This window comes from Anguilla rostrata, chromosome 12, assembly GCF_018555375.3.
Source record: "Anguilla rostrata isolate EN2019 chromosome 12, ASM1855537v3, whole genome shotgun sequence".
NCBI lineage: Eukaryota > Metazoa > Chordata > Actinopteri > Anguilliformes > Anguillidae > Anguilla > Anguilla rostrata.
Window position 1 is genome coordinate 15,883,746 of NC_057944.1, and position 25,693 is coordinate 15,909,438.

Below are 25,693 nucleotides of genomic sequence, written 5' to 3' on the forward strand. Positions count from 1 at the left end.
GCTCTAAAACCTGACAGATACAGAGCTTTGCCTGTAGATGGCGGTGTTTCTCTACATACTGTGTTCTCAACTACAGTAACTCCAGGCATCTGCCTGTTGAGGACCTTGACTTAATTATTTTTTTGATTACTTATCTATTTCGATATCTGTTTATGACCAGAGCTTTAAAATTCTTAGCAGGCTTAGTTTTTTTCTTTTTTTGCAAGCCTTGCTGTTTTACAGAAGTTCAGCACAGTTGCTTAAAGTGATTCCTAAAGTGATTGGGGAATAACTTTACAGTTTTTGCCCCCACAAGGGCAGTAAATTAGTCTTTTTTATTCATTCCCATTTATAATATCTACTGCAATATGCTACTTGTAATTGTAAATGGCCCTATGCACAATAAAGTTAGATCCTTTGACTCTGGCGCAGGTGCAGTGAGGAAGTGGAAGCCTCTCCAGGCTGTGGTCTAAATAGCCAGCGGGCATGCAGGGCGTGGCACCTCTAGGCTGGCGCGCACGGCGGGCGCGAGATGGCGGCTCTTACTCTGCTCACAGTGGTCCCCGGCGAACCCCGCCTCACACGCACACTGCCCGCTCACAGGATCGCACGCCAGGGCACTGTTGGCACACTGGCACGGCCGGGCACACGCTATGCCCCAGTACCCCTCCTCACATACTGTGGAACAAGAGACAGGGGCACACGCAGATGGGGTGCACTTGATTATGGATTTGGGTGAAACAAGTGCATGCGAAATGTTTTGTGTGAAGCAGGTATGAACACATTTGTGTGAAGTATTGTGGGTGAGGAAATATAGGTCTGTATTAGGTCTATATTATATTAGTCTATATGAGCTGGGTGAAGTGTATGCTCACCAGCAGTAAAGCTGATAAAAGAATAATGCATCTTAGTGGAGCTTCATGATTGCTCTTATGGACTATGAAATGAGTTGTTCCAATGTGCCAGGGTGTCTTCTGCACCCTTTTTTGTGGTTGTTACATATTGTGTGGTACTATATTTGTACAAGTACTGGATAAAAGAGCTCTATACTAGTTGCAAAGCCAGTTCATATGGCATTGGGTGAAGTTGATAACGTAATTGAGGGTTGTAGCGCAAGGTGTGGTTGTAGAGCGAAGCGGTGATGCCCGGAGGCGGCAGAGGTGTGGAAAAGGGGCGGAGCTCACAGGTGTTGCAGTCGTGGCCCGTACGCCCGGGGGGACAGGAGCACTCCCCAGTCACAGGGTCGCAGCGGGCGTCGGGGTGGCAGGTGCACGGGTGCGCGCAGTCCTGCCCGTGACGCCCAGCGGGACAAGCTGCAGCGTGAGGGGCGAGGGTGCGAGGGGTTTGAGTTAGAGACCAGCCTGCTCCGAATGAGCTCTGCACTCAGTGCCTGTCTGAGTGTAAAACAGCTGCTTCTGAAGCCATAATTTATATGAATATGAAGGACAGAAACACAGAAATCTGAGGGACAGAAGGACAGAGGCATTGCCCTTATAAAACATCCTATTCACAGGCAGTGGAGTTACAGGCAGTGGTGATGTGGTTCTTTGTTCTGGAGGCCAGCACGTGCTGAATGTCTGTCTCACCGTTGTGGCAGTACTTTCCAGTGAAGCCAGGAGCACAGTCACAGAGGCCCGTCTGTCTATTGCAGGACCCCCCATTCCCACAGGGGGCACAGGGCAGCTGGCAGTTGACACCCCAGAATCCTTCAGGGCAGTCTGTGGAGAGGCAGGAGATGGAGGAGAAAGTCATGTTTAACCTGAGGAACTTCAGTATATTTAAAGGCACTGAGATAACCGTCTGCTGTTTTAACCTCAACAGGACCTGAAGGCAAACATGTTTTGGCTTTTTCTGTTGGACTCTTTTGCCCCTGAATGGTTTCGGGCGGTCCAGGTGTATTCCACGGTCCTGTTGGAGTCATTAGGCCAAATCCCATTCTGACAGTTATATCTTAATTCTGGCCACGCTGCAGAAAGGACCTCCGTGTTATCACCGGGTCATCTGGCCCACTCCAACACAGCAACCGCTGTGACTGTACGGAAACTTAATCTGTCTGAGAGAGCTCTGCTATTACTTCCAAAGCTGTTGCTGGAAGGGAGAGAGGGGGGGAAGGAATGAGACGGAGAGAGATAAAATAGAAAGAGGATAAGAATGGAGACGGATAAAGTGCAAGCTGTACTTATTGATTTTCTTTCTCTTTTAACCATTTTCTGATGCAGTGTTTTTCATATGCTTTGGTGGTATGTACGTATTTTTCATGAAAATAAAGCAGAGAAAGAGAGAAAGGGGGAGGGGACAGAACCCACGCAGGGCACATAAGATGGAGGTCAGAGGATGGGGGAGGCAAAGCTGCAGTGATCTCATAGTCATGGGCACCTGAGACGAGAGGCTAGCATCCTCACCTTGTTGGCAGGTGGACCCGGTTTTCCCCGCCGGACAAATGCACTGGCCAGTGTGGGGGTCACAGGACGCCCCCCCACAGTCACACTCCTGCTGGCAGTTCTCTCCAAAGCGTCCAGCACCGCAGGCTAACCCAAACATAGGGAGAGAGAGGAAGAGAGCCTGGTGTGTAGACTGCCCCTGACACAGCAAGACAACACTTCCACTCACCATGGTGTGAGGTTTCAAATATATTCTGAGATGCGTGTTTTAAGGTTTACTTCTCCCCTGGAACCTCAGAAGCCCATTTTCCCATCAGTAAAGAGTGGACAGTGTGTGGAACCCTGGTCTTCTTTAAGAACAGAGCCCAAAAAGGTCTGCGCAACGCATTAACACTGGAACAGCCCTGAGCGTTATCTCGGAAGGGTCTTCTGGGGAACAGGGTTATGGTAAAAACAGAAACTCAGGAAAGTTATTAAATATTTCAGGCCCCTTCGCGCAAGGACCCTGAAGTTGGAGAAAAGACAACTTTCCACAGGCAAGAGGAAAAAAAGTAGGGCTTTCAAAAGGAACAGAAGGAATGTATGAACAAAATAACATACTGTAAACACAAACACATATGCGCATACGAACACTAACAGCGTATTACTGTGGTTGTGTTTATGGCAGCGAGGAGTGGATTGTGGGATGCCGTAGAGGAAGTAAAGGGGTTCACCTTCGTGACATTGCTCCCCGTGGAATCCTGGGGGACAGCTCAGTGTGCAGAGGCCGCTCTGGGCATCACACTGCGCCTCCACGGTGCAGTTACATCGCTGTCCACATCCGGCGCCAAAGAACCCCGAGTCGCAGTCTGCACCAGAGCAAGGAGAGGTTCAAGAGTTACCGGCACTTTGGTGACTTTGGAAACAGATCCAAACCGCACGTAGCCGCCATCTGTGCCGGACGCGTACCTCTCTGGCAGGTGTTACCCTGGTAACCAGGCTTGCATGTGCACGTCCCGTCCGTGGCGTTGCAGCCCAGAGAGTTCTGCACCACGCAGGGGCATTCTTCAGAGCAGCCTGCGCCATAGCTCCACCGCGGACAAGCTGAGGAACACACACACACATGTACGTACGCACACACACACACACACACACACCACACACGCATACATACACACACACGACACACACACACACACACACGCATGTACGTACGCACACACGCATGTACGTACGCACACACGCATACATACACACACACACGCATACACACACACACACACACACGCATGTACGTACGCACACACGCATACACACACACACACACACACACACACACACACACGCATGTACGTACGCACACACGCATACATACACACGCGCACGCATGCAGACACACACACCATCAGTACCATGATGGATTCTTCTGTAATACATTCAACTTTCACATCTTAGTGGAATTTATTCTGTTAATAGAAGTATCTACAGTTAGATTAAACCACCTGTCTGATGACTTTTGAGTCTATAATGCATCTTCAGGCTGTGTTGAGGAACAGTGTTTGTATAATGCCTTTGCTGATGACGGGTTTTGGACACCCGTATACATTTGTTCTGCACTCTGCCTGCAGTATGTATGTAATGTCTGCCCCCTGGTGGCAATATATTTGCAACACACCCTCTAGCTGTGATGTTTATGAAATTGAGCCATTTGGCTGTGATGTATTGGTAATGTACCCCCTAATGAATGTACTTTTATCAATGGAGTGGTAACAATATTCTCTTATGTTTTATATGGGAATTCAGTGTGATGTTGTTGAGCAGGTGAGTGAGGCAGTGTGATGTTGATAAGACCAGGTAAGTGAGGCAGTGTGGTGTTGTTGAGCAGGTGAGTGAGGCAGTGTGATGTTGATCAGGTAAGTGATGATGTTGGTGGTGCAGGTGTAGTGTGTGCTTTATGTTACTCACGCAGGTGGCAGAAACGGCCGTACAGTCCTGGGGCGCACAGGCACGCCCCGTACAGCTTGTGGCAGCGCCCATTGTTGGGGCACTTGCACCTACGCAGGCAGTTTTTCCCAAAATAGCCCTGGGGGCAACCTGTCAACAACGCAGGCAGAGCAGGGATGAGTCAGACAGTATAAACAGTTCGTGCAGCAGCACTGACCCAGGGCACGTGCCTCTGCTCCCTGCTGGAGTGGTCAGGATGTGTGTGCTGATGCCAGTGGAGTGGATTCTAAAGGGAATTAGGCAGACGGCACATGAGGCAGGTTAGATCTTACAGGCGCTCGTCTGGAGCGGTCACCGCGGTAATGAAAGCCCAGCCGCTGCAGTGGCGGTAATGAGGGGGACTTTGCGGGGACCCCGGTGGGGCCGCAACGGCCTGCCGTTTGATTTGGGCGCGTCCTCGCAGCGGGCGGGAAGGGGCCCCTACCGTCCTCGCAGAGCGTCCCCTGGACCCCCGGGGGACAGCGGCACCTTCCGGTCACGGGGTCGCAGGAGCCCCCGTTCTGACACCGACAGATACTGTTACAGGAGGGGCCAAAAGTCCCCTGTGGACAGGCTGGGCAGAGAGAGGGGGGCGCAGGGGGGAGAGATGGAGGGGCGTGGGGATTGGACGAGAGAGGGGGAGGTAGAGAAGGGAGAGAGAGGAGCGGATAAGAAAGCAGGAAAAGAGGAGATGGAGGACAGACAAACAGGGAGGTGGAGAAAGAGGCATTGTAATAGAGAAAGAGAAAGTTGAGGAGGAGATGACAGGGAGAAGAATGGATGAGAGTGAGAAAGATGGAGTCAGAGTACGTACACACTTCTTACATTACCCATCGGATGGTTATCAGATGCACGCCACATTACAAATTTTGCTGTGAGCTCAGTTACTTGTATACAGATGTACTGGTAATTTCTCTAATGAACACGGCTTACGACATAAAAAGAGAACAGCCCAATATTTGAGGGATGAAAAGCAAGACAGCCTGGCTCATTATTTGTGTAAATATGTGATGAAGTGTTTCGTTTGGCCTGAAAATGAAAATCTTGAGAGCACATAACCAGGATTGATAAAGGCGGATTTTTAATAGACATCTCTAATTTCTAACTGGCGCAATTGCATCATTTTTGAAAAAAAGTTCAATAGTCAGCATGTCAGTTTAAGAACACTGGTTTCCTGCTGCACACCTGTACTCTGTGCTCCAGGTGGTGTGTTCTTATCCCCGCATCCTCCAACAGAGACATCACTGCCTCACGAGGCGGGTTTTGCCTGATATTTATGAGGCACTTTGGTTTATCTGAACCCTGAGCAAGCAGAACTCTGGCCTCTGGCTCACCCCCTCCAGCTCTCTCTGATCTTTACCAGCCATTTAGTGCTCAAACGATCCTACATTACAGGAATGATTTCCATCAGTAGCTGCCGATGGCTGTGATGATGAGCAACGCGTGATTTGGGGAAGGCCAGCAGTGATGCAGTGAGAGTATACTGATTGTGTTGTGCTGACACAGCTGGGATGTAATGACTGTGTTGAGTGGTGGTGCAGTGGCACCCACAGGGGAAGAGTGTGCAGTGGTGATGGGTGGACACTTTATGTAGGTGCAGCGGGTACGCAGTGCTGATGTAATTACAGGCGCAGTGTTTATGCAGTAGGGATATGATGATAATGTAGTGCTGATGCAGTGGGCACCCAGTGCCCACAGGCCTTAATGCAGGAGCCCTCACTCTGATTGCAGATGATGCCGGTCCATCCGGGTGAGCAGTCGCAGCCATTCCTGTCTGGATTACACACTGCCCCGTTTTCACAGTCCCCACAAGTCAGGCTGCAGTCGTCACCGAAGGTGTCATCCAGACACACTGAGGGACACGAACATGGATACATACACAAACACAAACATGCATACACACATGCGTACACACACAAACATACATACACACAGTCGGTTTGAGTTCCTAACACAGGAGCTGGGATGGTAAAGCAGTGAATGACCGTAGCCTCACCGATGCGGCTGGCGAGCGACAGCTCCCCCCGCAGGTGCTGCCGGGGCCCGCCCCCGTCCTTGCCGCTGAAGGGGGAGTGCAGGGCGGCGGTGTAGTGCAGGAGCTGCGGCGGCCTGCGGAACAGCAGGCCAGGCAGTCTCACCACCTCCAGATCTTCCTCCTCCTCCTCCTCGTCTTCCTCGTCTTCGACCGATTCGCTGCCGTAAAGAGCTGGACGTAGAAGGCCGGGTTTAGAGTCTATCGGACATGACAGGTTTGCAATGCCTCGCACTCTCTGATTTGGTATTTTAAGGCGTTCTCATACACTCTAGTGCTTCTAGATCTAGAGATGGTAGATCTGCATTTTCGCCCTTGATGAGAACCATGAAACACACTCTCCCAGCCCTGTGGACCCACACCCACCCCTCAGTCCTTCGGCCTGGGCTGTGTGACCACCAAACTGCCCCAAACTGACCCCCAGACCTCCTCCTCCTCCTCCTCCAGTACTCACGGACACACGAGCGCTGGTCGTAGTCCAGGCGGAACCCCCCTTGGCAGAGGCACTCAAAGCTCCCCAGGGTGTTCACACAGACGTGGTCACAGCCAGAGCTCTCGGCCAAGCACTCATCCACATCTGAAAGAGGAGCGCACCTTAGCCAACCCCCCCGAATCCCAGCTTCCTGAGAGAGCTACGCAGCCCTCCCAAACGTCTCCTTGCTGCCCGGACGCCGTAAAGCATCTTTAGTGGCGCTTCGCCTTCAACCACAAAAACAACGTCTTCGTTTTTCAGAGCGCAGGATGTGCCTCCGATGGTCCAGGACAGGATTTCTTTACAACATGTATTCATGTGCTGATGTGTTTTTATGGATCCATGGGAGATGTTTTATATGGCTCTGTAAATAGATAAGCGGGCACAGTACTGGTCTGGGAGTGAATGGCTAGCGCTGTGTTCTGAAGGAGATGAGTGTGGCGTGTCTGTGGTTTGAAAGGTGGTGAGGGAGGTGGGGGTGTTTGGGCTTCCTGAGGGGGGGGGGGGGGGTCTCCTCACCGTCGCAGCCACAGCCATCGGTGCTGAGCCTGTACCCCGCCCTGCAGCTGCACTCGTACCCCCCGGGGTAGTTCTTGCAGTACTGGCTGCAGCAGGCCTCTCCGCTCTCACACTCATCACTGTCTGCAGGGCAAGCAGAACGCAGCGTTCACTTTGAGAGAACCCGCCTCACGCGTGTGACCTCACACACCTGCACAGAGTCTCACACACCTGCACAGAGTCTCACACACCTGCACAGAGTCTCACACACCTGCACAGAGTCTCACACGCCTGCACAGAGTCTCACACACCTGCACAGAGTCCCACACGCATGCACAGAGTCTCACACACCTGCACAGAGTCTCACACACCTGCACAGAGTCACACACCTGCATAGAGTCTCACACGCCTGCACAGAGTCTCACACACCTGCACAGAGTCCCACACGCATGCACAGAGTCTCACACACCTGCACAGAGTCTCACACACCTGCACAGAGTCTCACACGCCTGCACAGAGTCTCACACGCCTGCACAGAGTCTCACACACCTGCACAGAGTCTCACACACCTGCACAGAGTCTCACACACCTGCACAGAGTCTCACACGCATCCACATAGTCTCACACACATACACACAGTCCCGCACACGTACACACAGTCCCGCACACATACACATAGTCCCGCACACATACACAAAGTCCCGCACACATACACATAGTCCCGCACACATACACATAGTCCCGCACACGTACACACAGTCCCGCACACATACACATAGTCCCGCACACATACACAAAGTCCCCACCCATACACACAGTCCCACACACTCACACAGTCCCGCACACATACACATAGTCCCGCACACATACACATAGTCCCGCACACATACACAAAGTCCCGCACACATACACACAGTCCCGCACACATACACACAGTCCCGCACACATACACACAGTCCCGCACACATACACACAGTCCCGCACACATACACACAGTCCCGCACACATACACACAGTCCCGCACACATACACAGTCCTGCACGCATACATACACATAGTCTCACACACATACACATAGTCCCACACACATACACATAGTCTCACACACATACACATAGTCCCGCACACATACACACAGTCCTGCACACATACACATAGTCTCACACACATACACATAGTCCCACACACATACACATAGTCTCACACACATACACATAGTCCCACACACATACACATAGTCCCACACACATACACATAGTCTCACACACATACACATAGTCCCACACACATACACATAGTCTCACACACATACACATAGTCCCACACACATACACATAGTCTCACACACATACACACAGTCTCACACACATACACATAGTCCCACACACATACACACAGTCTCACACACATACACACAGTCCCACACACATACACATAGTCTCACACACATACACATAGTCTCACACACATACACATAGTCTCACACACATACACATAGTCTCACACACATACACATAGTCTCACACACATACACATAGTCTCACACACATACACATAGTCCTGCACACATACACATAGTCCCACACATACACATAGTCTCGCACACATACACATAGTCCGCACACATACACATAGTCCCCACCACAGCATCACACATAGTCTCACACACATACACATAGTCCCACACACATACACATAGTCCTCACACATACACATAGTCCCGCACACATACACATAGTCCTCACACACATACACATAGTCTCACACATACACATAGTCTCACACACATACACATAGTCCCACAACATACACATAGTCCCACACACATACACATAGTCCACACACATACACATAGTCTCACACACATACACATAGTCTCACACACATACACATAGTCTCACACACATACACATAGTCCACACACATACACATAGTCCCCACACATACACATAGTCTCACACACATACACATAGTCTCACACACATACACATAGTCTCACACACATACACATAGTCTCACACACATACACATAGTCTCACACACATACACATAGTCTCACACACATACACATAGTCCCACACACATACACATAGTCCCACACACATACACATAGTCCTGCACACATACACATAGTCCCACACACATACACATAGTCCCACACACATACACATAGTCCCGCACACATCCACATAGTCCCGCACACATCCACATAGTCCCACACACATCCACATAGTCCCACACACATACACATAGTCCCGCACACATACACATAGTCCCGCACACATACACACAGTCCCGCACACATACACAAAGTCTCACACACATACACATAGTCTCACACACGTGCTCAGTGTCTCGCACATGCACTCATACTCACATGCACGCGTGTGCACTCCTACACATGCACTAAAGGTCACATACTTGTGCTTGCACACATGCACTTTAACACATGCACATATATACACACCATCACGTACTCCTGCACGCACTCTTGCACATACGCTTGCATGCATGCATGTACAGATTATGGAACAGGGGGGGTCACACACCTACGCAGTTCTTCCTGTCGCGGGTGAGCTGGTAGCCGTGGTTGCAGGAGCAGAGGGGGCCGTTGGTGGTGTGCTCGCAGTGATGGGAGCAGCCGCCGTTGTTCCTCTCGCAGCTGTTGATGATCTCCATCTCGATGCCTGAGGGGCAGAGCGACAGGCGGGCCCTGAGACCTGGCAGCGGCGGCATCGCGCGCTGGAGCACCGCCTCGCGGCCGGGGCGCGTACTCACGGTAGCACTGCTTCCCGTCGGCTCCCAGCTCGAACCCGGGGTTGCAGACACAGGTGAAGGACCCCGGGACGTTGACGCAGCGGTGTGCACATCGGGCCTGCCCGGAGCGGCACTCGTCCACGTCTGTGAAAGAGCTACGGTCAGACAGGCGTGACCCCGCAGACGCGCCCCCCCCCCCCCCCCCCCCAGCTAACACCAGGGCAGGAACCCAGCAGAGTCACGCTAAGTCCTGCTTTTAATCTCCTGGACGCTGGATGTTTATGCTCAAGTGTTGTAGTCAGAGAGTATAAACAACTATTAAGCTAAATGGTTTAACTGCTTAGCCCCCAATTAAAGCTAAGTGTTTACGTGTTGCCTTGATAAAAATACTTCATGGTGAAATGTCCCCTTGTATGAGGTGAAAAAGGATCAGTGCGATGTGCCAGGGAGCGAAGCTCCTATGCAGCTGTGTCGTCTAAAGGGGCTGGTGTGCAGTTCACTAAAAAAATCACTAACAAGGCGTTTTCACCCACTTTTAAAAGAAGAGCTAATGAGTATGAAACCTGTGAAACCTGGCTTTAGAGAGAGAGAGAGAGTGTGTGTGTGTGTGCGTGCGTGTGTGTGTACCTTCGCAGCCTTTGCGGTCAGTAGCCAGTCTGTAGCCAGCCCTGCAGCTGCACACTGCCAGCCCGTCCTCACTGCTGCAGTGCTGGGCACAGTCTCCGTTCCTGTGCACACAGGGGTCCTTCACTGCAGCGTCCCCACGAGAGAAGGGGAGAGGACAGTCAGCTACCCGCCTGAACACAATGCCCACATTAAGCAACCATTATGATTTACTGTACTATTTCCCCACACACTCTCCATGCCACACTGTAACCAGACAAGAGTGGTTTCTTTGCAGCTTGTTTTGAATGCATTTTGAATGCATTAGAAATGCAGCTGAGTGGTCTCCAGCCCGGGTTTGAGGGGCTGTGCTCTAGTCACTAAGGGGGGTCAGAAGATGGAGGATTAGGGGAGCACTCACGCTCGCAGTGCTTGCCGTCTCTCTTGAGCTGGTAGTTCCGCCGGCATTCACACTTGTAGTGGTCGTTACCCATGTCCACACACCTGTGCTCGCAGCCGCCATTTTTCACCGAGCAGGAGCTCACCGCTGTGAGGGAACAGGCAGGAGCACATCAGCAAAAATAGCAGGGGAAATGGGGGGGGGTATTGTTCCTAGTACAGGTGCACAGGATGATCTTTACTTTTCTTGGAACCCCCCCACCCCCCTGTTCTGTTGGAGAATGAGGTGGTTTTCTGTTCCATGTAGGATGCTCAGGAGTGCATGTGATCACATATCGTAAATGGATATTGTTGTTTTAACACAGTAATATGTTGATGTGGTGAATTAGGAAGTCAGAGCTGCCTCCTATAGGGGCACCATAATGAGAAACGTGATGAAACGCACTGTAACCGAGGAAGGGATTCTAAATATAGTGATGACTTCAGCAGACTCACTAATTATGCCCCCCCCCTCCCCACCTTAGGCACCCACTGTCTTCCCACCACACAATTTCCTCAGAGACTGGAAAAAATTAAGAGCAACTCTGTGATTCATAGGAAGCGGCTGTAATGCTTTGAGCAGATGCCACACTCCTGGTGTTCAGTGGACACGTGCCCCACTGCTCCCCCTCTGGTGCCCCCTCGGCCTGGCTCTCCTTACCGTGCCTGTTGATTTGGGAGCAGGGCACCAGGATGGAAGTGTTTTCACCTTGAGTTGCATGTCTAGCTTTTTTAAACTGTACTAACGCTTGTGACTGGTAGAATGTGCTCTGTTGGACACAAGCTGATGGAACTGTTGTTGGTTGATTTGTTGGGGCTGGTGGGACGGTTGCTCACTGATACACGTGCGCCCGTCTGTGTGCTGGCGGAAGCCTTCGCTGCACTCGCAGTAGAACGACCCAGCCGTGTTCACACAGGTCTGCTGACAGCCTCCGTTCAGCTCCTCACACTCGTCCACATCTACGTGGAGGGGGCGAGAGAGAGAGAGAGGGAGAGAGGGAGAGAGGGAAAGAGAGAGAGTGAGAGAGAGGGAGAAGGAGAGAGATGTCTGCAGTCAGGACCTCGCTCTTCGTTATAAGATATTCTTCATCTTCCTCTTCCCAGAGACAGGCACACCTCGCGCAGCAGAGAAAGGCATGACCTCACACAAGATGACGTAGCGTTCAGGTGTGTGCGCTCTCTTACTCCTGCCAGGGGCACAGAGAAGGCTGTTTACAACCACCGCAGTATTAAATGTTTTACAGCCATCAATTATTAAGAAAAATGCCTCTTTCCTCTTTGTTCTCTGTTGGAACAGAAATAAAATACGAAAGACCAGTTCATCCTGCTGCACAAAGGCACTATTTTCTGAGGAGTTACAGAAAAGAAGACATTTTGGGGGCCTGTTCGCTATTACCGTGTCACACATATCCGTGCTCAGTGCCGTAAAAGGCTCAGCCGCACGTGCGCACTTGTTTGCGGTCGGTGCTGTGGAGCATTTTTGCAGGCTGATGAAAGCCTGTTTATTTTCCTGGAAGACCTCCTGGAGTTCACGCCCTGAATCTGAAGATGTGATGTTTATTGGCGCTTTATGTTTTCACGTCCCGCTTTGACACAGGGCAGTTAAGGCACCCATTAACAGTAACTCTCTAATATTCGCAACTACACACATTTCCCCATTAGACATGCCCCTGTTTGCTTATGAAAGAACTATTTTCTTCATGGTAAACAATGACAACAGTGTGGTCCGTATCCACTATGAGGAAGGGAAAATGAGGAAGTGCGCCCTCCCCTGGGGAAGTATTGTAAATGCAGCCAGTCTCCAAGGAGCTGCTGGGAGAGCCCCAGCTACCGCCACCAACTGTCACCCAACCTCCAGCCCCGGAGGGGACCTGAGTGCTACAGAGCCATGGATTGTGAAAGTCCTCCATGGGTAATGACAGTAAACTTCACATCTGGGGAACACATCAGAACCAGCCTGCTGTCCGTGCTCTTCCTGTATGTCCGGACGCAACTCTGCCGTCTTTGCGTGTTGAGAAGATGAGCTCAGCACTCCCCAGCTACCCCCGACTCATTCCCCCTGTGACCCCCACCTACCCCGCTCACAGAGCTCTGGTGCTAATTTCCTTCTCTTTAATTAACACAGAGCCAGCTGCTGAAAAGCAGGGTCACAGAGCTGGAATGCTTTCCAAGCCACTGCCTGGAGAAAGGTCTTCCATCCAGGCACCGGGTATCCAGGGTTACAGCCAGTCATGCCTGCTCTCAGCCAAGCAGCATGCCCAGTCACGGGTCAGCTCCATCTTCCAGAACTGCACCTTCAGCAACTCTTTCGTGAGACTTGCATTTATGACTGAAAGCTGTTTTCCAGTGGGAAAAAAATATTCTCCATCGTCCTACAACACCTTTCAACTGACTGGACACAACTGCTTCAGAGAAGAAAACAGCTGTCCTTAAATTAGTACTATTTTTGGTGCTGGCATCACAAAATCAGAGACAATATTTGTTTTAAAGGATTTGGAGGTTTTTAATTTTAAACGGTTATCCAAACCACTGCATCATGTCAACTGTGATTTAAAAGGTTGAACAGGAAGCACGTTTGCATTGTTTTTTCAATGTTTGTTTAGTTATGTTTATGGTCAGAATAACATTACAGAACACCCCTGTGTGATGTAGACACCAGACTGACAATATTCAGATGCAATTTTGACCAAATTTCAATTTTAATTAAACAAAATGCTCAAGAATGCAACGGTCATGTGAAAGGCCGGTTCATATATTCCATAATTAAGTCTTGCAGGTCAAGCTGTGTACTGGAGTCATTCCCCTCACCCCCCATTCAAACCCGGTTCCAGTTTGCGGTTCTGTGGGAAAGACCTGTGAGGTGTTGAGCTTCAGAGGGAGCGTGAGCGATGCTGGGATATCCAGTATCACGGGCTGCTTGAACATCGCTGCGCTTGTTTGGGTGTTTGGTAGTAGCCACAGTGTGCGTGCAGTAGGGCTGGAGGTGCGGAGAGGCGCCGTACTGTGTGTTTCCTGCGTGAGGAGGGCTCACCGAGGGGCACAAAGGCTCTCTTTCACGTCAGGCCGCCTGTTTCGTGTCTGCCTGTCCCCGCGGAGGCCGAGCCGGGGTGGGAGCAGCGCGCATGTGGTTAGCGCATTAAGCGGTGACACCGCGGCGACCCCGCGCGCTGAGAGGCGGACGGGGCCGCACGGTCGGGTCTCTCGCAGGTCACAGGCGGCTGTGTGAGGAAGCGCACAACCCCGGCTGCGCTCCCCTCACCCTCCAAGGTGACCTCTGTCATTACCGCCGTTCGCAGGGAGACAGAGGAAGCAAGGCCGCATTCTTGAAAAATCTAATGCTTATCTTGAGTTACCCAGGTTACCCTAGGAGCAGAGTGCTTTGTGTGAAGATCAGATGTTCCTCAGACGCCCCGAGTTTGAGCTATCCCTCTTCCTGCACCTGTGTTTGCAGTGACACTCACTGTTTCCTGGGTCAGGGCACCTGTTTAAACCAGTTACAACCTGCTGTCCCTGTAGGCAACTGGACCTCGGCACACAAAGCCAACACAGCAAATTCTGAATGCTGTTTCTCAGGCTTCAGGCACCGCACAATGCACCATGGGGTTACTGATACAAGCAAGGAGGGTGGTCACACACATTGGCATGTGGTTATACGTAGGGTGGGAGGAATAACACATATCACTGTGCTGTAAGGAGTCTGTATGAAGTGTCTATGAATGTGCCACTGTGAAAACACCTCCATCAACTGTGACTACTGTGAGAGACCTCCCAGAGGATCATGGGATAGAGGTCCCTGTCCCTGACCCCACCTCCTTACCCTGGCAGGCTTTGCCGTCCTGGCCCAGCCGCTGGCCCTCGGGACACTTGCAGTAGAAGCTGCCGATGGTGTTGCAGCACTGGCCCTCACAGCCTCCGTTCTCAGCCGCACACTCATTCACATCTGCAGGGGGAGAAGGACAGAGTCACACGGGCACCCACACCAAAAAAGGGCGTAAAGCAAACCCATCAAACTTTGGCCAATCAAGTACCTGTGTTTCTTTCTAACTGAAAGTGCTGCTCGGCCTTCCCCTCCTTTCCCTGTTTGTCGAGAGCAGAACGTATCTACCCCTCCTTCAGGATGTAAGCTTTCATGGCCTTTGTTCTGTGTACTCTGGGCTCCTGGGTATGGCCTTCCCCGCCGTCTCGCAAACGTTATAGGCCATAATAAAAGTGATCTGGTAATGACCAGCAGACCCAGGAGAGGAGGCCATTAGAGCACGGGTCGTGCCGTAAATATGGCCCTGCTGTGGAGCGGTCACATGTGCTCGGGGAGGGGAGAGGGTTTCAGGCGCTCGAGCACTCTGACCCTCCGCTGAGGTCATAAAACATGAAGCACTACAATGCAGCACCAAAGGCGAGCCTGGCGCTAATGCTGCGGTTTGCATTTGAATTGGGTGGAACTTAGAGGCACCAGGAGGATTTTTCAGTGGCAGGGCTAACTCTTGAGCACTTTTATGGCCACACTTGACTGAGCCCTAAAACTGAACCTTTGCAGTGCTCTTTTTGTAATTCCAGAACATACCCTCCGTCCCTGTGTGGGACTGAATCGTCAGGCTGGTGTGGTTACAGTTAATGTGGGCCTTTGTCTGTCCCTGATGGACTTTCTGACAAGTTTACCAGCTCAGCGCAGTGAGGAAACAAAATAATAAATTGCACCCTCTCTTTCAGGTTGTTTGTGCGGATTTGACATCTGAACGGGTCAGAATATCAACGATGATTCGGACGAAGAGCAGCAAAGAGGCCCAGTGTCCAGGACGAACCGGAGGCCAACCGCTGGTCATGTGACTGTGGATGACAGAAGGTTAGCTTTGTTCACCCCCTGTATCAGGCCTTACAGCATGGCTGTTGGTAACCAGGCTGTAATCTGAGATGCACAGTAAGCACAGAGGCTGCACAATCAGAAGCAGAAGCAGATTCACCAGCTCAGCACGCAGTAGGCATCTCTCTACTTGAGAGACAAGTGGGTAACAATATTTGCAGGCCTGTGACACAGCTGGTAACAGAGGCAAACATATGTCTCTGAATACAAAGATGGCGATAGCCTTGCTATTTCAATGATCATTCTCAATGTACTGATATCTACGAGCAGGCTCAGCGTATATTCAGATATTTACAGTCACTGTGTAAATAATAGAGCACTTTTTTTTTTTTTAATTCGCCATGACTGTACTTAATCAACACAGTGTTCATGGGGGCCACCGTCGACAGCTCACTCCATCACTCACATTTTGTTTTCCAAGTCACAGTGAAAATTGATTTAGCCAGGAGTCGTGAATTAAAAACCTTAGTTCTGTGCAGTCAATTGACACACCGACATGCCAGATTTCCACAAATGTTGTTTATGTACATGGGAGAAAGGGTAGAAAAATTCCCCAGGTGTTTCTGAGAGAAATTCTCAGAGATATTTCAGGACAATTAATGCCAAGCGAACTGGAGAAAAACTGTGAATACTAAAGTCGTCACAATAGCTTGGAGACAATGGAAATGACTGCAGAACAGCCGCCTGTGGTGATGAGACAAGCCAAATGTTCAACCGGAGATGCCAAGAACAGGATGAGACTGGTGAAAAAAACTCAGCTCGTAAACTGTCCTGCCAGGATAAATTACTGTACTGTCTTTGCATGAGGAGATGACTTCCAGAGTTCTTACTGTAAGACAGCAGAAATAACACAGGGCAGGTTATGACACAGAAGACGTGTGTGATCCAGCGATTCATTTGGGAGGTTATGAGCGAACGACCAAAAACAACAAACGTTCATAATGCATTCAGGATTTTTATAGCACTCGAGGTGAAGCTCTTAAGTATAATTATTTTCTGTACAGCCGTATGCAAATATTACTATTGATCAACTTTAGACATATAAGTAAACAAATGAGATTAAAAAGTTAATTGTTGCTATTTTTGTTCAGTTCATTACCTAAAGCCATAGAAACATCCAGTTGAATTCTTATATTGCTGTGTTCTACTAAGTCAGGCATGAAAGCTGCTTTCATGTTTATCGATAATTCATATGGTCTTAAATGGCTTCCAAATTGCTTATTCACCCTGTGTGCTCCTACACCGTATTAGTGAGCTAAATGTAATTGGCCAGTCTCTAGCTCCGCACCCCCATTCTCTGCACAGCAGCTCAACTAATGCGTCACCAACAAAGAGTTCTGTAAAAATGCATTACCCAGACATGACCCGGCACAAGCCATCACTGATGCAGAGAAAGGGCTTGGTGTGATCTGAAAGCACTCTGCTCTTTCAGTCAGGATCATGTCTAATGTGTGTACAACATTTGCATGCAATGTTTGCATTATTAATTACATAATTAATATGATGTTAAATTATTTAGCTTGTTCATTACCATTATGATTATTGAACCGTTCCTCAACTGCAAAAATTAATTTTATCGAAAGAACTTTGGAAGAAATTGTGTTTATTTGTGCTTTCTCTATCATCCATATGTATCATTTATATTTATCTGTATGCTCTCCATTTTTGTGGGAGAACAATCTCCCTGCCCTATGAAACTGGTCAACGCTGTGTTTACTCACTCCATTACTCACACTTTTCCAAGTAAAAAAAAAAAAAAACAGAAAACGAATATCTCCACACAGAATGCATTTTAAAACGTTTGACTTAACAAGAATTCAGTTCACAAAAACCTTTGTCTGAAAAAGAGCTGCAGTTTTCTCAGGAATTCCACTAAACCAGCAAGTCTGATCAGCGAGGCGTGCTGGGTTAACGTTTTAGGGGGGAGCCAAGAGAGCGAGCAGGAAAATAAAAGAAATCCATCAATTTCAGAGAACAGACGCAGGCGTGCAGCCAGAAACATAAAGGTGTCCCTGCAGATTTACAGCCCGGCAATGTACCTCTACGCCTGGGCTCTCTCCCCCCCCAGTCAGGAAAACTTCTGAACAGGAAATAAGAAAGTCCTCACCTCCCTCCTGGAGCTGAGATTGAAATTATTGATTGTCAGACTTCCAACATAGGCAAGGGGCCCTGCCGTATAGCTGTGTTTAATATCAGTTTTCCTGTGAAGGAGAGTAGACCGGTCTCAGTATGGACGCTCTCCTCCTCTGAGCTGGGCTGGTTTCAACTGCTGTCAGTCCACCATAGCAGGGGTTCTAGCAGTTAGCACGAATGGTGAACACGATTGGGCATTCCGAATCAGGAGGAATAATTGGGGGGGGGGGACAAAATAAAGCAATGTTCCCAGAAGAAGGAAGCTTGATACGGTACCCATAGGCTCGGTCGGTGTTAGGGCTGCATCCCACCAGGACTGACCTAAACTGTTGGCTGTGGTGGGTAGGATGGAGCAGGCCAGTTGGAGTACGGGCAGATCTGTCTCTGAGGATAGAACCATTCATCTGTGAAGGCGCCTGTTGCCTCCTGTGTGAGAGCTGCAGCCAGCTATACTTCCTCTGTTAAAATGGTGCATTTTATCTTGTAATCTAAGCATTCACCTAATGGTGCAGTCTGGCTTTTATTTTTGTTTCAGGGTTTGTTTTCAAAGGTTTCGATTGCAAAAACTGGGTCACACTAGATCCTCAGATCAGAATTATAGAAAGGGAATAAGTTAATAAGTTAGAAATAAGTTAATTTGCATATTAATGAGTCTCTCAAAAAATAAACATTCTCCAACACACAGTACATTGTCCAAAATAAACCTTCACAAATATTTGGTCTAATTTATAACATCAGCATTCAATTGCTGGACACGCAGTTGCACAGAGAGGTGGAACTGAAGTGGAATAAGATGGGAAAGGTGAGCCATTCCACAAAGCCTCAGAAACCAAGGATGGGTCGCCGTGACATCACAACTGCAGGCCACACCCACACTTGGCTTCCAAGGACTTGCAGGCCTGTCAGAAGAAGAACAGAGATAATTTAGCGATTAGGCGATTACAGTGGTGTTCTCCCCGTTGCACAAAAGCAGGCCCTGTCATTGTGACTGTACTGCCCGGTGGGAAACATCTGAAGGTGTGGGTGTGAGGACTCCTGGGCAGTCTCTGTGCTCCTGCCTTCTCATTAACTCCTCATTCCGATGTCAGCTGTCCCGCCCGCCGTCACCCTGTGACCCGTCTCGCAGAGATGGGGTCTTTGATCCAATTAGACAGTTGGCTGAAGACAGAAGACTAATGAGGTCTTAATAGCAGAAAGGGATAGATAGGTAGTTAATGGCTTTTCCCGAAAACATAAAAACTCTGGAGAGGAGCGGTGACTAGGGTTTGTTTTCCAGAGCATTTCATTAGTATCTGCATACCGATCAGCCCCCTAGGCAGGAGGGGCTCGTTGGTCCAGGAAGGAAGTCAAAAGTTTAATTCCTCTGAAGCTCGCCGCACCGAATCCAGGTTAACAGTGCGGCTAATGAACTTAGAGGCCGGGGCATTCCACCGCTCATTTATAAACCATAACCCAAGTGTCTGCACTTCAAATCCTTTGCTGTCATTTCTAGCATTTTGTTGCTGTGAAATATTTAATATATTTAAGCAGATGAATAACTGCTTGAGGAGCACACACTGCTGTAGGCCGTAGTGGCCAGTTTCATCACAGCGTGCGGCTGCATTACTTTACAGAGGTGAGCTCTGCTGAGATGATGTCACTAACGAGATCCCTCAGGGTCTGTTCCTTCAGGGTCTGGTCCCTCAGGGTCTGGGTCCTCAGAGAGAGGTGGGGGTGTTACAGGCACATATAGCCCGGAGGCCTCAGATCGCACCGCAGTCGGTTCCTGCCTGTGTGTTCGCCCTCCTTTCTCGAGTGGATTACGACACCCAGGAAAGTCGCTGGTAGACAGGGCAGGGCGATCAAGGTTACGACCCAAGGGTTTTTCCAAACGGGAGTGTCAGAATGCAGGCACTGTGGTCCTGCTCCACTTTGTTGGAGGGCTCTGGGCCTGTCAGGTCAGGTGTGACAGCACTCATGTCTGTTCTGAGCTGTGCTGAACCATCCTATTTACGCTGCAAGGCCATTCTAACCGTCGTGTCGTTTATACTTTTAAAAAATCAACTGCCGCCATTGTGCCTGTACTGCCTCTGTCAATGCTAAGAAAAGACCATGTAAAGCAGCACTGTGCATGACTTGCTTTTGTTTTAGGCTTCAGTATTTCTGTGGAAGACATTGCTTCGCAGATGTTCTTCCTGTTAGCCTCATTAAGTGTCATCGACACTACCTGTTCTATCTTGGGCCGGTTTGAGCCCGCCCCCCAGGGTCTTCTCTTTTCCTTCCCCAGAAGACTCTCGTTTGAAGTGCTGACCGCACAATAAATCACCGGCTCAGGGGAGGTTGCAGCCATACTTCACTGGACAGCAGGCCACTCCCCTTTTGTCTTTGCAGCCAGTAGCAGCACACCATGCACCACTGACTCTCAGAGTGTTCTGCATCTGAAAGAGAAACTGCCGCCTTTGCATAATTCCTTTCTTTATGATGTAGAAATTAGAACCGTAGGTTGGAATGAATTGTATTTCGTGGGGAAAGAGAACTATTTCCATTGTGAACTGCATTCTTCTTACCACAGTGTGCTGCTATCTGCTAGTTGGCTACTGCAGAATGGATTAGACCCACATCAGGGGAATTTCAGTCTCTTGTCACAGCAGTTAAACCATAGGTCAGCCCTGACTGGATTCATTCAGAAAACATGCATACACACACTTTCATACAGTCATGCAATCCAAGTCTGAATTAGACCCCAATGTCAAAGTGTCAGTGTAAAGATAAATAAACTCAGAAACATTTATCCTAAATGAGAAAATAATTATTTAATAATAGATTTTTAAATTTAATTTCACTCTCGCCCACCCCCCGTCATTCAGTGCAGACTGAGACCCCCTCACACTCTACCTCAACCCTGCCCCCTTTTTCTCTGAATTCAGGAACACCCACCCACTCCAGCTCTTTGTTCATACTGGAAAGCTGTTTAACCTGAGAACTGTCTGCAATGTATGTCTGTAAACGATAAGAGGTGAGATGTTTTGTCAGACTACTGAGATGTTACGCACACTTCTCCTCTCCTGATTGGCCAAGTGCTGTTTTATAGTCGTCTGAGATGTAGTGAAGATAACCAGGGGGTTCCTTTTTTCCAGAACAGACACAAGCATGCATCCCACAAGAATGACACAGTGCTCTTGAATGTCTGAAAAGACACATCGGTTCTTGTTAAGCATGCCCTGATGACCTAATCAATAGGGCCAAAGGTTAAAGTCCACCACAGAGCTTGGAAACTTCTGGAGCAGCTGAGAAGTTTCTGGGAATAGCTTTTCAAGTGAGACTCAAAGGCAGGAAGTGACCTGACAGCTTTCACAATCACCAGTTCATATCAAAGCAGAACGTTACAGGGTCTATCAAGAGGCCACGAAATGGAGCCAAACAATGAATTGTTCATTTTCATGTAAATTATAATGGGCAAAACATATGTGAGAGAGGTTCACCCAAAGGCACAGACATAATGAAACATACAGAATATATACTCAGTTGCATTTGTAGAACAGTACAAATTTGAACGGTGTCACTGATGTGTGTGAACTGAAATATCCCCAGCCATCAGTCACTCAAACAAAAACTTAATAAAACTAGATCTCTGTAATTCATCCCAGAGCCTCCATAGCAATGCAAGGAGCCCCCATAGCAATGAGAGGAGCCCCTATAGCAATGAGAGGAGACCCAGCTGTAACCTTCTCAGAGAGTCCCAGTGAGCACAAGCCCAAATCTAGATGGAATCTAGATGTCTAGAACTTTAACTTGAGTGATGTCTTGACATAAACGGTTGGACTAGGTTAGCTCAGGTTTTACCCGGATATAGCCTGGCTATGTCCTTGTTGGCTAGAAAACTCTAATTTTTCAACCAAATGTAGCCAGTGTATTGCTGATAGCTTGTCCGCACGGGTAAACAGGGGGGCCACAGACAAAGAGAGCTCACTGAAACTTCACTCTGCTCTTCACATAGAGAAACTTCACTGCTTGCTCACAGCCACAGCTTGTCCTACTTTTTACAAGCCCTGGTCTGTGTTGCCATTGTGGGATTTAGGGGTCTGAAATAAAACAGGATTTTCAGACAATAAATGTTTAAATATGATTTACAGTTTAATGGATTTTCAGCATATTTACATATGCTTATTTTTTTACTAGCGTTCATAAACTAGATTTGTTTTCTCTTGGTGCTCAACAAATAGGCTTTATTAAATCTTATGAACAGGCCTGGCTTTATATATACAAATAAAGCTGCAACTCTGACTCACTCATGGGAGCTCGAGCACGCTTGTGAAATAAATAAGTTTGTATAAAGCGGTGCAGGAGCTGCATTTGAATAATTATGAGTGGAAAGGAGTGCATGAAAAGAAAATTAGTTTCCTTGTCCTTTGGTGACATTAATAACATTGTGGATTTGGCTCAGCGTAATGGTATCATAAAACTTCCCTGAAGAGTTCAGTACAAAGATAAGGACATGTAATCACAGATATGCATGACAGTGGCGAACATACCGCAAAATTATAGTTTCACAACTGGAAAGATGATTAATCTTGCCATGTACACTGCTGCTTTGTCTGCAGTTGTGGTCGGTTGTTTTAAGGTAATTCTCAGATAATAAATGTAGCAAAAAATAAACAACAAAATGCAAAACAGCTAAACTGGGTGTTCGTGAACCACAAGTAAAACTTTCCATCTACATGGTAATATCCAAAATGCAAAATCTCTCCGATATTGAGTCAGGGTTTCGTTTCTGAAATATTTAGGAGCCTGAACTCAGTGTCTCCAAGACCAAAGAGTCAGACTAATCCATCTCAGAAATGTAGGAGTCAGAGTCATGTGTTTTCAGATACTGAGGGGTCACAGCAACTTCAGCCTGGCTGTGATGGACAGGTTAGGGGCGGAGCTGGTCAGTCTCTGTTCAGCGCTCATCAATAGCTGCAGCTGGGAAAGCTCTTAGGAGTGAGACAAAGCATGTAGGGGGGTGTTACTGATGTCTGTTTCCTCTCCAAAAAACTGGCCCCTCTCGAAGTCGTGGCTGTGCCTTTGGGTTGTATTAAGGAGTAACCATCTGCCAAAGTGTGTGATTAAAATGCTTGAGGAAAATAATTTCCCTTGTGACAAATAATTTCAGATTGCTTTGTTTCTGGCCCTGTATCGTGAGAGACAGGAGCAGCACAGGTGCACACTTAAACAGGGTGAGAACTGTACCAGCGTTACACACTGAAACAGGGTGGGAAATGTAACAGTGATACACACTCAGACAGGGGGGAGAATGTAACAGCATTACACACTGAAACAAAGATTCAAAGCGGTATTTTTAAAGGGCTCCTGCATCCCACTCTGCCCACAGCTCTGCAGTCTTCTGTTTCTATACTCAGCACCACTCGCACCTCTCACCCCTGACAGATCGGCCTATTACTGCACCTAAGACCCCCATCAGTAAAAATGCTGCCATCCCAAGGGGAAAGATAGAGAAATATGGACCACGTTCAAACCAATGGACAGAGCACTATGGTGCTGACAGATTAAGACTGCATTCTCCATCAGTTCTCCCATCACAGTGTAAGAGCCAACAACTACCTGTGAATACAAGCATTAACAACCTTTCTCTCATTCAAGTACAAAGAAGATAAAAGAGAGGCTGACTAGATCAAAAACAGATATTGTTAGAATTTTTCTAAACCATTATCAAAGCATACACAAAGAAATTGGTGGCAGTGTAGAAGAATGCTTCGAGAACTGAACTTGCAGTTTTGATCCCAGGTGGGAAACTGTCATTGCAAGGTACTTAACCTAAATTGCTTCAGTAAATTTCTAGCTGGATAAATGCAATGTATGCAAAAATGTGTGTAAGTTGAATAAGAGAGTTTGTTAAATGTCTGCTTCCCATTTAAGGGGTTTAAGAGGCATCTTTGTAAATAAGGAGACACATGTATGCCCTGGGGCTGCCTGTCAGTACCACTACTCAGTCCTGGCCCTGGGGCCACAGAGTCTGCGGGGCTACAGTAGCTGCTGGCTCTCATCTCTTCCAGGTTCAATACGGCCCGATTCATTATCTCAAACTTATTTAATGCTCCTGTGTTCTAAGAGTGACTGTTGAAGAGATCCTGATGGATTCCTTCCCTCTGGCCCTAAGCTGACATGTTGACAAAAACAAGGACATATTTGTTACTAAGCGAGAGGTTCCCAGCAGTCTGGCTGTGATTAAAGCTCTAATTAGCCTCTTCCTCTGCTACTAATGCTGAGCATGTAGAGCCTGGTGCACTGGGCCTGGCTGTCAGAGTATGTCAGTCTCATAGGAAAGGTGGGAAACCCCAGACCTGGAGTGACAGGGATGCTCCTGGGTTTTGTCCCAGTCTGACCCTTAATGAGATAATTGGCACAGTTATTATTGGGCTGAATTAATTTATGCATGCAGGCATGGCTCAAGCCTTTCTGGAACCCTAGGAGCGATTGTGGACCAGGGGGGAGGGGCTGACCGCTGACTCTCATGCTGCCCACTATTGTGGACGCAACGCATCGAGTTTTGTTTCGTGGAAACGTTCCTACACACAGTTTACGAACAAATGTGATTGTATGCATGTTTCGTGAATGAGGCCCAATGCCCATTTTCTCTCAGGCTGTGGCTATTATATTTTTCCTGCTACAGAGGCCATTTCAGTCTCCCAGTAATATGTTCAAATTGGGAGTTATTTCCATGACTGTGCTCTGTTAGCAGTTGTTTTGTATTAGTGGTCTAGTTCAATAAGATAGTAATTCAGATAACTGAACTTAAATAGAGTTAAATGTCTCCAGACCGATGTCAGAAGAGAAAACATATGACAGATTACACAACAACCTACACAGCAAAACACAAAACACAACTCCTTCAGTTATACCAACTCTGCTCCATTTCACATGTGAGTTCACAGACTGCTGATGAGAACAGAACTACCAGACAGTCATCATAACATTGGAAAGTTTTTTTAAGAAGGCATTTCCATTAGTCTTCCTCGTGAAGGCTAGAAGCAGAAAGTCTGCTTTTTAACACGGTTCTCAGAATACTGTTTATATAATACATAATATATGATGGCTAATTATGCAGTCTAGTTTGGGGCCTCTTGCCTGTGGTGCAGTCTGAAATATATATCAGATTCTGCGCAGGACACTGAAAGCTGTCTGTACAGAAAGGGCCCACAGGCTGTTAGTAACACTGGTTCCATTCCTATTAAACCCTGAATAGAGAACAGCATGTCTGTCACTGTGGAGAGCGGAGATTTTTGCAACTTTATCCGCAAAAAGGCCAAAGAGCAAAGTTAGTGCATTTTCTTGAATAGAGACCAAGATAAATAAGGAAACCAATCTTCATTATAACCACACACGTTATGACTTTATTTAAGCAGAGGCAGACAGGCTTTAAAATAACTTCATACCTTTCAAGCTCTATAATCTGTTAAGCACATGAGGACACTCCTCCAACCACCCAGTCAACAGTGCAGGCATTATTGGATTTAATGCAAAGGAACTTGGCATGAAAACATTAGTTACAGATGAGATTATGTCACCGCAGCCTCTACCGAGGGAGAGAAATGATAACCTGC

General features: G+C 48.3%; 1 protein-coding gene and 1 long non-coding RNA gene across 4 annotated transcripts in view; one reads left to right on the forward strand and one right to left on the reverse strand.

Moving 5' to 3' along the window:
- The window catches only part of LOC135236470 (uncharacterized), a 29,671-nt gene extending 12,106 nt beyond the window's left edge, over positions 1-17,565 (forward strand). The window contains exon 2 of the long non-coding RNA XR_010324589.1: positions 15,830-17,565. This is a non-coding gene — a long non-coding RNA (uncharacterized LOC135236470). The remainder of the gene's footprint in view (positions 1-15,829) is intronic.
- Positions 1-25,693, reverse strand: part of megf6 (multiple EGF like domains 6) — a 49,566-nt gene that overhangs the window by 14,072 nt on the left and 9,801 nt on the right. For all 3 annotated transcript variants that reach the window (XM_064302876.1, XM_064302873.1, XM_064302874.1), the window contains exons 5-22: positions 14,940-15,062; positions 11,960-12,082; positions 11,106-11,231; positions 10,709-10,831; positions 10,103-10,225; positions 9,874-10,011; positions 7,346-7,468; positions 6,809-6,931; positions 6,319-6,528; positions 6,043-6,174; positions 4,768-4,896; positions 4,305-4,433; positions 3,309-3,443; positions 3,074-3,208; positions 2,382-2,507; positions 1,566-1,697; positions 1,164-1,292; positions 526-657 (exon numbers count right to left, since the gene is read on the reverse strand). In XM_064302876.1, the coding sequence (XP_064158946.1) occupies positions 526-657; positions 1,164-1,292; positions 1,566-1,697; positions 2,382-2,507; positions 3,074-3,208; positions 3,309-3,443; positions 4,305-4,433; positions 4,768-4,896; positions 6,043-6,174; positions 6,319-6,528; positions 6,809-6,931; positions 7,346-7,468; positions 9,874-10,011; positions 10,103-10,225; positions 10,709-10,831; positions 11,106-11,231; positions 11,960-12,082; positions 14,940-15,062 (2,391 nt within the window). The remainder of the gene's footprint in view (positions 1-525; positions 658-1,163; positions 1,293-1,565; positions 1,698-2,381; positions 2,508-3,073; positions 3,209-3,308; positions 3,444-4,304; positions 4,434-4,767; positions 4,897-6,042; positions 6,175-6,318; positions 6,529-6,808; positions 6,932-7,345; positions 7,469-9,873; positions 10,012-10,102; positions 10,226-10,708; positions 10,832-11,105; positions 11,232-11,959; positions 12,083-14,939; positions 15,063-25,693) is intronic.